Raw genomic sequence first — 13,362 nt, forward strand, 5'->3', positions numbered from 1 at the left:
ACTTAGCTCATAGTCATTGATGAATAAATAATTTTCTACTTTGTATTATAAATCTCTGACAAGCCCCAAAGAGATCTGTTTCCTCTCTCTGTTGTTACAACAATGTACCTCCTTATGGTATCCTTCATGAACCTATCTGTGGGTTTCCTCCCTTACTCCATAAGCTTCTTCACAGGCATCATTTATCCTTTTATCCCCACCTCCTGTCAATTGAAAAGATGGGCATTTGATACATGTTTACTGAAAAAGCAGTACATGAATGAATGAACAGCTGTAACAAAGTACTGGTGAACTCAAGGGACCAAAATTGTTTTAAGTTTACATAGGCCAAGTCAATTAATGATGTCCAGTTCGGTTGTGAGAATAATGAAAGCGGCATAAGACATTAATGGTTTCATTTTTCTTATGTTTGATCTGAAACAAAGATCTATCTATTGTGCTACCTTATAACTTTCTTAAGAATTATCAGTCTCAGAAACAGGGTCTAAAGGTACCAATGGGAAATTACCACTGCATATTTTTCATTTCCTGCTTTTGGGTATCTGGTTGGACTGCTTAAGCTCAACTTGTTAAAGCCTAGTAAATGCCTCCCCCACTTGACTTGACTCATAGGTCCTCTTTTGCCCACAGGCAGTTGTCTTCGGAGAAGAGAAGAAAGAGCTCTCGTATACTGAGGCAACTCAGGAACTCAATAGAACAATGGAACACCATTCTTCCATAGAAAATTTGGATGAAGATGGATATACTCAATTAGACTTCAGCTCTTGCAATATCATCAGGAAACCTGTGGTCTCAGAGAAAGGTATATTTTTTTCTTTCTGACTTCAACATTTACATTCTCATCAACTAAAACTGGAAGTGGAAAAAATTGGAGAGACTTGCGATTTGTTGGGCTTTTATTAATATATTGTAAAAGGTTTTCAGAAGTCACTGAAGATAATTTGAACGTGCACTAAGACTTTTGGTAACCATTCAGTGACTAATCATTACTACAGCTGACCCTTGAACAACATGGGTTTGAACAGCATAGGTCCACTTATACATGGCTGTTTTTCAAAAGTAAATACTGCAGTACTACACGATCTGCTGTTGGTTGAATCCGGGGATTCCAAACTGTGGATATGGAAGAACTGAGATACAGAGGGCCAACTCTAAGTTATATGGAGATTTTTGACCTTGGGGAAGGGCGGTGCCCCTAATCCCTGTGTCGTTCAAGGGTCAACTATGTTTAAGTTAATTATTATGCTGATAGAAAATACTCACAATTTCTCTGTTCTATAGGGACAGACGCTTCAAAAATAAGAAGTTGGTAATAAGTGTGATGAAATGCAAAGCTGAAAGAATTTCAATAGGGGTGACTTGTTTATTTGACAGAAAAGAGTAAATTGCAGAATGGAGGTCAAAGAGACACAGAAGTATAAATGAACAACATCAGGATATTGGAGATAAGAATGAGAAGAATGCAAAGATGAATAAAACAACTTGTGATTTTATGGAAAAGGCCAAAGGGAAGTCAGAATTCATAGGGTTTAGAATCCTGAGTCTGTTTGTGTGTGTGTGTGTGTGTGTGTGGTAATGAGATTGATTTGGAATTTTTTTTTTTAAACAAAAGGGAGTTCTTTGTATGCCAGTGAAGAAATATATATGTATTAGCCAAAAAGATCCCATTACCAGGACGTGAGTCTTAGACATAACGTAAAAGAGGTGACATCTGGAGAAGGGCATTAAAAGATTTCTCTCTTCACTGAATGAGCACTTTAATCTCTATGGCTCCCCTATTTGACAATTCTCTGAAATGCTTTTATTGCTTATTCTCAGTTTTTAAGTGGTGATATTAATATAAAGCGAGTTTCCTGTTATCAAGAGATTATTCACAGGTTTTGACGGCAGAATTTACTCTCTTCTGCTTTCTGTTCATTCCCATTGCGCAATCATTTTCCTCTTGTCACTTATGCAATTCTTTTCTTGGGCAACTTGATTGGGGAAGAGTGGAAAAACTAGATGATGCAAGAGGTAGGGAGGCATGTGTGTGTTTATAGATGTGTGTGGACAAATTGTGTTAGTCCCTAAACTAGGTACTTTTACATATGCTAACTTAATGCCCACAATAATCCTTTGAGGTATTACTAACCTAATTTTTCACAAAGAGAAATGGAAAAACAGAGGAAGTAATTTGCCCAAGGACGTGCAAGAAGTAAGTGAAAGGGGAAGATTACCCTTAGTAACCAGAATTATTTCTGCTACATTAAGCTATCTCTTCTAAGAATAGGTAGGATTTCTTGAATCCTGGTAGTGTCAAGAACTATAGACATCAATGTGGAGCTGAAATTAGGAGTGCATAGATATCAAGTTTCAGAACCTGAAGAGGTATGCTAAAGGTGGAGAAAAACTCAGACTAATCCTACATGACTAGCTTATCTGGATATCAGATTTTGATGAACTGTAGAATTGAAGTGTTCTGTGATCCATCATCCAATTTCTTTATTCAATTTCTGCTCCCTATGGCGCCTCAGGATTTTGTGCTGCATCCCCTTGTTGGCGTCCCATTGCTGTGACTTTGGGAATTTTATGCTTGGTAATGCTGGTGGTAACTGTGGTCCTGTGTACCATGGGTGAGTATTGGTGGGAGAGGTTAACAACAGACATTTAATAAGCATTCATACTGTTCCAGGCACTCTTTTAAGAGCGTAACATAATCTAATTGAATCTGTATATTGACCCTATTGAATTGGCACTATTAGTTCTCATTTTATTTCTAGGGTCATAAACTAGTTATTGGTAGGACCATGATTAGAAATTTGGGTGATCTGTCTTAAAAACTCATACTCTTAACTGCATGCTCTCCTTGAATAGCTGGTTTCAAAGCTATGGAATTCCTAGGATAAATTAATGAAAGCAAACCAGCGGAGGTAAAAAGGAAGTACAATTGGTGCTTATCTTCCTAACGAAATAAATTCTCTAAAGAGACTATAAGCTATTTTTTATGTCTCATGATTTAAGGAAATTGTTTTATACCTGATCTTTACTCTAAACTCCTTTGGATAATATCAGGAAATACCTGAGGCACTTATCAAATACTAACTTGTTATTTTGTGACAGATGAATAAATTTCCATAGATTTTATTGCCTCATGCATTCAAAATTGAATAAAGTATTATTGTACCTTCAAAGAGGCTATATGAAAGATTTCTTAAATAGGCAAGTGTTTATTGAGTACATTCTATGTTATAGGCACCAGGCAGGTTCTCAAGGAACTCTCATTTTTAAATAATAGAAGGAAGATAGAAGATTTATTACTCTTTCAAATCATCCGTGATACCAATTGACTGTATTCCATTTGCTTCATTTTTCTCTTTTGTATTAAACCTTCTTCATGGAAGTTATTTTTTTTTCTATATATTTCATCTATCATCTATTCTATCTATCTATCTATCTATGATCTAACTTTACCTCTCCATCAGCAATGTATTATCTATCACTAATCAAGTATGTATCCCTTTACATTTCAACAAAAATATGGTTTTGGGGATTTTAATTCTCAAACATAGCAAAATGACTTTTTCTTCTGTAATTACTATTGTTGTTGGTATATGAAGCTATCTGGAGACCCAGTTCAGGGAACAACCTGTTGAAGGATAACAGCTTTCAATCAAGAAATAAAGAGAACCACAGTCAACCATCTTTAGAAGAGAAAGTGGCTCCTACCAAGGCTCTCACGACCACAGGCAAGGAAGAATTGAAAGATTAATAAAGTCCTTGATTCAGAAGGGTCAATTATTGGTGCTAAGGTTTGGAGCAAGGGGTGAAGAAAGTACTTTTACGTGCGGTGATTGTGCATCCAAGGAAAGCCCACAGCAGTATTGTCTCCGTAAAATACGTCCCCTGTCATATATAAAGTGATATCATAAATACCTTATGAACTTAGTTGAATCTCCAACTTAGTTGGATTTATTTAAAAATCAGTAACTAATTTATCACAGGCTATGTATTTAGGCTTATAGGAGATTGTATAATTTGATGTGAAGGAACGAAAAGTGTTCTCATCCCTTAGGGAATTGACATTTTAAAATGATATAGTTAAAGTAGGACATAGGAAAAGAAAAACGGATAGAAAAAGGAAAGAAGGGAAAGTGTTGCTAAGAATTAAACATTTACAAAAGAAATAAACCTAACAGATATGTTTCTGTAAACTCTGGTTAAATTTGTTTTTCTTTAATCCTGCAAGTTCATTTATTTAATTACAATTTTATATACACGAAACTTCAATTTCTAATTGCATCATTATTGACTATGACAATATTTTGACTTCAATTTTCCATCTCTGGACACATACCTCCTCACTATTTGTATCACATTACTCTATAATGTGAATGATTGCTCTTTACTTTTCTTATTTGGAAAATTGCATTCTGAAATGGATCTCACACTTGTAAAATAAGTTAACATGAAATTACTGTATATCGCAGTGATTGATTTTGAATTGATTTATTAGTTACCATGGAGAAAGGAGTTCTGGTCTGACTTTGAAGGAATGGAAGACAAGTCAAGAAGGAAAGGAGGGTTCACTGTCTAAAACACTGTTTATAGCCACTCAATTCATTTTTTAATTGTACATGAATAAGGGGTTTTAATGTAGCCTCTTCTGTAAGGTTGTATCCATATAGTTTGAATTGAAAATGAAATCTATTAATGGTAATTCATTGATTATTTATCAAGTGTCCTTAGGATGAATGGTACTTGCACTGAAAGAGGGAACTGGTATAGTATGAATCTCATCGTATTTATCTTTTATTTCCAGGAGTTCTTTCTAGCTCTTGTCCCCCTAACTGGATCGCACATCAGAATAGCTGTTATCTATTTAGCACACCATTAGATTCCTGGGATACAAGTAAAAGACGGTGCTTGCAACTGGGCTCTAATCTCCTGAAGATAGACAGCTTAAAAGAGTTGGTAAGTGTAGATTTCAGTTATAATTATCTGTGGTCTCTATTGAACAGAAAAATAGAGGTAGGTTCCAGGTAACGATGATTTTTCCCTAAAAGAAAGTCATTTCACATATCCTCCATGATTATAATAATAGCATACATTAAGTGAGGAAAGTGCATAATATATGCTTCTCTCTGTAATTAATTAATTAAAATATGAACACATTTTACTTTGAAATAAATCCTTTAAGCACAACTGCACGTTGACTATAATAGGCCACTACTCATTTTTGTGGCCTTGGATTTCAGGTTGTGAGTGTGGTGGAGTGAAATAGAAAAATCTTCCCCTTGTTATCATAATTACCGAGAGAAACAGCAGCTATGATAATATACATTTATAAATCATTTACTCCTTGCAATATACTAGGAAAGGCAAAGAGGTTTAAAAAGTAGGCTTGTTTTAGCAGTGCTCAAATAATTTGTGAGAAAATAGAAACAACTCAGGTATTAAAAGTAAAATATCTCGTACCGGCCACAAGTGTCATAGAAATTCAGGGAGAGATCCCCACGGACATAAAAACTTTACAGAAAATGTGCAACTTACAACGCATCTTGAATGAAGGATAGAACTCAGATGAGCCATGAGAAGGGGTTAATAGTCAGGAAACATTCTATACTACAAATCTAAACGATCTATAACTTCTATACTTACTTTTACTATTCTCAATATTTTTGTTTCTATTTTGTCTTACCCAACAGTTATAGTTCACATAAAAATTAATGGAAGTAGATGTATGATTAAAAAAAGAGCATAGGACTGGAAGTCTGTCTGACTTTTAGACCTTCCCGTAATTGCCGCTATGTTGTGCTATATTTGTCAGCAATTCACATATGATCTTTAACCCCCAGATTACTTATGCGTAACTCATGCAGTGGGACTAAACTACTTTAAAATTCTCATCTCACTCTGAGAAGCATTTCTTTTTTTTTTTTTTTTTTTGCGGTACGCGGGCCTCTCACTGCTGTGGCCTCTCCCGCTGCGGAGCACAGGCTCCGGACGCGCAGGCTCAGTGGCCATGTCTCACGGGCCCAGCCGCTCCGCGGCATGTGGGATCCTCCCGGACCGGGGCACGAACCCGTGTCCCCTGCATCGGCAGGCGGACTCTCAACCACTGCGCCACCAGGGGAGCCCCTGAGAAGCATTTCTTGACAAAGGTCATGTAAATTTATATTTTCTGTTAAAATTGTGGAGAAGATGGTGGCCTGTCATCCATGAACATTGCCTAGGTTATGTTGTCACCCTTGGATTTTGTCAGGTAGGTTGAATGCAAGCAGTGCAATGTTGACATTAAGGATGCATTCTTTATTGGAAAATTAAACGATACGACTCTGAAGAAATGAGATACGACTTTTGAGACACTCAATGGCATTCTCTGAATTGGCCAAGACAGAGAATTGGTCAAGACAGAATTGGCACTTCTGTCTAAGTTGATGCCAGTATATGTGTACATCTTCCACCAAGGTGACTCAATCTCTGTTTCTCAAAATCTCCAAGAGTCTGTTTCTGTATCTTCTCTTTATCTCTATCATCTCTGTCTATCACACTCTCTCTCTCTCCTTGACTTGTATTTGTATTTATGTTTCCTTACAGGAATTTATATCTAGGCAAGTGTCTTCCCAACCTGACCATTCATTTTGGATAGGGCTTTCTCGCCGTCAGACTGAAGAACCATGGCTCTGGGACGATGGTTCAATGTTGTTGTCTAACTTGTAAGTATCTGGAGAGACAAAGCTTCATACTCTTCCTCAGAGAGGTGAGAGCATGTCAGGCAGTTAAGAATCTGATCTGTTGGCCATAATAAGAAAGAGAGAGAAAAAGATACATAGTGATGGGGAGAGAGAAAGAGTGAGCCAGGAGAAAAAAAGAAAACAAGAGGGTAGAGGAGGACTGAAGAGTCACGAAGAGCTGAATGGCCATCTCGAGCTGTCAACACAAGTGCTCCCTCAGCTTTCTTACTAGGAGGGCATGTGTGTGAAGCTGCCCAGGAAGGTGCGATCACTGTGTCAGTGTAAAACTCTGCTTAAGAGCAATGCTTTGAAGTCAGTTCTCAGCTTGAGTCAATGATTGGCCCACTCATTGTGTGGAACTGGATGAGTTCCTTAATCTAACGGCACCCCTCTTTCTGCACCTGTAAATGAGAATAAAAATAGTACGTACCTCTTAGGATTTTGAGATAAAAGTAAAATCACTTAGCACAGCATCTTGCACATAGTAAATGTGTGATGCATGCTATTATTATTAATTTTAAAAGCGACCACATTTCACTTTTTTTTTTTTTTTTTTTTTGCGGTACGCGGGCCTCTCACTGTTGTGGCCTCTCCCGTTGCGGAGCACAGGCTCCGGACGCGCAGGCTCAGTGGCCATGGCTCACGGGCCCAGCCGCTCCGCGGCATGTGGGATCTTCCCGGACCGGGGCACGAACCTGGTCCCCTGCATCGGCAGGTGGACTCTCAACCACTGCACCACCAGGGAAGCCCACATTTCACATTTTATAAAGCTCTTTTAGACATATGAACATTTGCATGATTATAAATTTTTCCTCATTGTATGTATACTCACTAATATACACACAATGAAGAAGAATTTACATATGGAGACTTATTATGAGGAATAAGCTCACACATGATTATAAAGACTGAGAAATCCGACAATCTGCTGTCTGCAAGTTGGATACCCAGGAAATCATGTAGTGTATGAGCTTCAGTCCAAGTATGAAGGGCTTAAAACCAGGGGAGCCAATGGTGTAAAACCCAGTGCCAGAGCAGGAGAGGGTGAGATGAGATGAGATGTCGCCACTCACACAATCAGGCAGGAAGAAAGGAGCAAATTTCTGCTTCTGCCTTTTTGTTCTATTTAGGCCCTCAATGGATTGGGTGATGCCCACCCACGTTGGGGAGTGAAGTCTAATTTACTGAGTCTAGTTCACTGATTCAAATGACACACTCGAAAATAATGTTTGATCTGGCTGTTGGTAGTAAAGTTGACACATGAAATTAACTCTCACAAAGTGTTGAAGTCTTCCTCACTGCAGTTGTCGTTCATTTTCTCTTTAATATCTGCAGAATATGAAATTATATTCCCCTTTTCAATTTCTATTATTGGTGTGTGTATGTGTATTTGCATATGTGTGTGTGTGTGCTTTCTTCTTTCTTTTCTTTTTTTTAATCAATCTCATTGGGTGTAGTTTTCAAAGAAAGAACTTGGAACTTGTGGCTGTGTTGATTCTTTCTCCCTCTGTGTCTTTTTCTCTCTCTTTTTTTCCCATTAATTTTGGTTTTCACCTTCATCATTTCCTTCCATTCAATTTCTTTGTGTTGAATTTGCTACTTTTTTTTTTTTTTTTTTGCGGTACGCGGGCCTCCCACCCCTGCGGCCTCTCCCATTGTGGAGCACAGGCTCCGGAAGCGCAGGCTCAGAAACCATGGCCCACAGACCCAGCAGCTCCACAGCATATGGGATCCTCCCGGACCGGGGCACGAACCCGTGTCCCCCGCATCAGCTGGCGGACTCCCCACCATTGCGCCACCAGGGAAGCCCCAAATTTGCTACTTTTTCTCTAACTTCTTGTGTGGACTCATGAAGTTCATCCTTTTTTTTCCTCAAGTGTGTACATTTAAGGCTATAATTTTAGTGTATTTTCATTTTCATTCAGTTCAAACTACTTTCTAATTTTCATTGTGAGTTGTTCTTTGGCCAATGAGTTACTTCGAAATGTATTTCTTAATTTAGAAATATCTGTGTGTTTATAGTTATCCTTCTGTTTTAGGTTTTAGTTTAGTTCCATTGTGGTCAGAGAAAATACTCAGTGTGACTGCAGTTCTCTAGTTTTTGGTTTTGTTTGTTTGTTTCTTTGGCCACACCATGCAGTGCAGCTTGCAGGATCTTAGTTCCCTGACCAGGGATTGAACCCAGGCCCTCAGCAGTGAAAAATCCTGAGCCCTAACCACTGGACCGCCAGGGATTTCTCAGTTCTCTGGTTTTTATTTGCTTCATCTTCCCATACTGAGAGAATTATAATAAAATCTTCCACTGTAATTCTACTCACAACTCTGTAAACATTTTTGTTGATGTGTTGAAGCCAAATTATTAGGCATATATAGTTTAGAATTGTTATATATCTTGCAGGCTCAGGCTCATTCAATGTACTTTTTCTTTTCTTTCTTTCCTCTTTTTAGAACTTTTTTTTTATTGTTCCACCTTTTCTTATGTTAATTTAGAGTTTACTTTTTAGCAATTACTCTAGAGATTTCAACATACAGTCTTCACTCATCAAAGTCTAATATTAATTGGCCTTTTCATGTTTTTCCCGGGCAATACAAAATATTAGAGTATTTCTTTACTCTGTATACTCCCTCCCCAATTTACATGCTATTATTTTTGTGTATTTTAACTCTGGCCCATATTTTCCCACATTCTAGTATCTCTAAAATTGGCATATGTCTTACCACTGCTGGTCTTTTATAGTCATTGTCATCCTGCACTAAAATTGAGCTCTGTCAAAGCGTAGCATTTGTTTCTGCCAGTCAAAGAGGAACACCACAAACCTGAGCCTACTTAAATTAAACACTCCACTAGGGGTTTTGTGTGTGTGTGTGTGTGTGCGTGTGTGTGCGTGTGTGTGTGTGTGTGTGTATACTGTTATAGGTTCAGACAGAAAAATTGTACGAGTAGCAGCTTGTGGCTCAACATCATAGGGGGTATAATTTTTTCCTCCCACCTTCCCCCTGGTGGCAAGATTGAGAAATGCACTTTTCATTGTTACTCTTTTTTGTTTGGCAGTTTTATTTTTCATTTACTCCTGCACCAAGAGAGTCCTTTGTTTTCCAGCTTCTGCAGGGTTTTCTGTTAAATTCCCATCTCGAATGCATTTATTTCACAGAATTAAATGAATGGTACACCAATGGTTGATGGCATCTTGGATTCAATAAAAGTATAGCCCTAGAAAATAGATTTATGCAGTCAGTTTATTAGATTTTCCCACATATTTACGGGTTTCATTGCTTCTTAATCCTCTCTGCCTCTCCTACCTTCCATTTTGAATCATTTTCTTAAATATGAAGAATACTCTTTAGTATTTCCTTTGGAGTTGAAATTTTAAGGTCAGATTTTCTGTGCTTGTCTAAAACTGTCTTTATTTCAACTTTTCTAAAAAATATTTTGAGTATAAAATTAGAAATTTATAGTCTTTTTTCTTTCAGGCATTCAGAGATATTACTATAATGTATTCTATTTTTATTGTTGTTTTTGAAATGTCAGCTATCTGAAGGTAATATATGTTTTAAATCTGATGTCTTTTTTCAGCTTTGAAAAGTTTTCAGCCACGTGCTTCAGATGTTGCTTCCTTCCTGACTTTATTCCCTTCTTCTGGAATTCCAGTTAAATGTATTACAGACCCATTCACAATATCCTCTATGTCTCATTTGCTTTTTCCTATATTTTTATCCTTTCTTTCCCTGTGACCTATGTATTTATTTCTCACCTATCTTGCAGCGTTTATTTTTCCTCATCTGTAGCTAAACTGCCACTGAAAGCCTCAGTTAAGCTTTTAATTTTGTTTGATGAATTTTTCAGTTTTACAATTTCTCAAATCTACCAGTTGCTATTTATAATTCCTAACTTTCTTCTAACATTCTCAGTATTGTGTTTTAACTCCTCGAATACACTGTATAGTTGTTTTAACATTTGTGCTTGATAATACCAGTGTCATATACTCATTTGTATCTGTTTCTATTATCTTTTCCTTCTAATTTTTATTCATATCGATATATCTGATTTTTTTCTGATAATGCACTTAACATTATCTCTTAAATGTTTGTAGAATGAATTTGAAGTTCACAGAGAAGCTTTTCATTTGCTTCTGATAAGCACCATCGGGTATGAATAGTACAAACTATTATCACATTTTGATTTTAATACCACTTAACTATTTCACTTCCACTAGCCAAAGCACAGTGAATTTATTAACAAAGAATCTTGACAAAATATATCTCCTACTTTTCTATAGCCCTTTGTCTTGTGTTTTCTGTTTTAAAAAACTAATAGTGGACTCTCTAAAGTCATAAGAGTAGGTCCAAATTAACATTTTGATATGTAACTACTCATTGGTGACAGTAATTTAATCTGGCTCTGTACATACTCCAAAATCTCTTAGAGGTCAAGAAAATTTTTTGGAGAAGATCACTGGTCAGAATTCTCCCTGAGGCTGGATCAAAGTTGTTTCATGTCCTTAGTCTAGTTATTTCAATAGAAGAATTCTCTCAATCCTCCAACTCCAGGGCCAAGAAGAGATAGATGTACAGGATGAAAAGTACCAGACCAGAGCTTTTATACTGAGGCTCAGTGATGCCCTCTGAGCTTGACTGAATAATTAACACTGCTCCTTTAGGAGACTAAAGAGCAAACAGAACAGAGCCGTGCTTCTGTTAACCCATGGTAATTCTCATAATCGTCTCTCATTATATTGCAATACAAAGCAAACTTCAGGATGCATTAAAAATATAGGGTTGTTTGAACTGCCTTTAAATGGCTTTGATATCAGTGATTCTTCACTTAGTTCTAAATAACTTTTAGCAAGAACGCTTCAACTTGGTCTACTCACTAAACATACCCAATAATATTTTCGCTAAACTGTTCCTTCATTTGATAAATATACTTCTAGGTAAAAGGTTAAAAGAGAAGTAAAGAACTGTCTATAGAATGTTAAACAGTTTTTCTTTTTTGTCAGTTTTATTTAATTTTATGCAACTAGTAGTATTTCTTAAAAAATTTTTTGAGTCATTTTTATGCCTTAGTAATGAAGGTTATTTTGTTACCACTGGAAACAAATAGAATCTAAATTCAAGTTTCCTTTTTCAATGATATGTACACTTCAGAGACTCTTTTCACCAGTATCCTTACCAATTTATTTCAGCATTGTGGAGACAGTGGACAACATTCCTTATGTTTGTTCTATACGATTACCTTATTGTATTTTATTTTAACAGGTTTCAAATCAGAAGAACAGTTACCAACCAAGACTCATCTCACAGTTGTGTATGGATTCATGCGTCAGTCATTTACGACCAACTTTGTAGTGTGCCTTCACACGGTATTTGTGAGAAGAAGCTGTCAACATAACGGTGGGGATGTCGCCGTAGAGGAGCAGAGAGCAATATGTAAGATAGTAAGGAGGGTAGAAAACAACATGTTTATGACCAAAAGCATCATAAAAAAATCATCCAATTCCATCTCTTTTTTTCTCAAACAGCCGAGAGAATATGTCTGCCTTATCTCTGACTAAGAGAATCTTGTATAAGGCGAAATTGTAGGGAATCTGCTGTTACAAGAAAGCTTTCTCCTTTTTAAATACTATCAATCAAAAAAAGATCTGATAATGAATATAAAAAAGTAACCTGTCCTCTTGACAGAGGTATTAACATGTTGTAATGCAAAACATGTTTTATTACTTTTTATGATTACTGTTTTGCAGTTTTCAGCAATTCCTCAGGAATTAATTACTGTTCAAAGGTATTATTGGAACATAACTAAGTTCCCTCATATGAGGATTTGTCTCTTTCTTATTTTCTTTTAAACTTTCCCATTGGTGCTACTTATACTTCCAACGGGGATTTCCATATTACTGGAGAGGCATTTACAGCCCTCTTGTATTCATTAATATGTGAACAGAAATCGCATCACGGTTCACTGCATTTTTCGCTTTTAAATGGTTAATGTTACGCAAATTTCATTTTAATAAAAAATGCTAATTAACGAACCTTTGGCCTTTAAATTATGTGCCATGTGTAATTAACACTATCTCTATTTGCCCTCTCCCCAAAGATGATGATGAATCTGACCCTGGGGAGGAGGTAGTATAATAGGTAGTTTTGTGCTGAAGAATAAATTTTGGATCTTAAATATTTAAAAATCTAAAAAAAGAAGATAGAAATGTTTGGTGAGGTTGACTATTGTCTTTTAAGACACTAACTTGTGTTGTCACTATCTGAAAAGGAATGTGGAAGGGCAAAGATAATTCAGGTTGAGAGTTAAATTAAGGCATAAAGCGGGATTTCGAAGCGATGCCATGCATGTTAATTTTGTTTTTGGTTTAACTGGGTCTCCTGTATCCTCCGAATGGAGTGGATGGTTTGAAGAAACCTTGATAATCAAGGAAATAATCCTGTTTGCTGAATGTCCAGCTGCACTTGTCTAGACCAGACAGGTGAGGCAACAATAACCTATAACTTAAAGATAAAAGCACGACTTTAACAAAAGTGGTGGTGTAAAGTCAGAATGCTCTAGGCTGTCCAAGGCATACCATACCTCACTTGTCAATACACGTGTATACCACAACCAAAGTGGGAACGTGCACGGGAATGAAGAGAAAACATCCACACT

At 36.8% G+C, this 13,362-nt stretch overlaps 1 protein-coding gene across 5 annotated transcripts; it reads left to right on the plus strand.

The window, feature by feature from the left end:
• The first annotated feature begins 622 nt into the window (after positions 1–622).
• LOC136130339 (C-type lectin domain family 7 member A-like) lies at positions 623–12,134 on the plus strand. 5 transcript variants are annotated; one of them, XM_065886545.1, is made up of 6 exons: positions 678–802; positions 2,514–2,612; positions 3,597–3,725; positions 4,799–4,950; positions 6,577–6,695; positions 11,970–12,117. In XM_065886545.1, the coding sequence occupies exons 1-6, from the start codon at positions 700–702 to the stop codon at positions 12,100–12,102; spliced, it is 735 nt and encodes a 244-aa protein (XP_065742617.1). In that variant the 5' UTR covers positions 678–699; the 3' UTR covers positions 12,103–12,117. The 5 variants fall into 5 exon arrangements, with proteins under 5 accessions (XP_065742618.1, XP_065742617.1, XP_065742619.1 ...); XM_065886546.1 differs by lacking the exon at positions 3,597–3,725 and having other exon boundaries at positions 623–802; positions 11,970–12,134; XM_065886547.1 differs by lacking the exon at positions 6,577–6,695 and having other exon boundaries at positions 694–802.
• Positions 12,135–13,362: the final 1,228 nt, after the last annotated feature.

This window comes from Phocoena phocoena, chromosome 11, assembly GCF_963924675.1.
Source record: "Phocoena phocoena chromosome 11, mPhoPho1.1, whole genome shotgun sequence".
Lineage (NCBI taxonomy): Eukaryota > Metazoa > Chordata > Mammalia > Artiodactyla > Phocoenidae > Phocoena > Phocoena phocoena.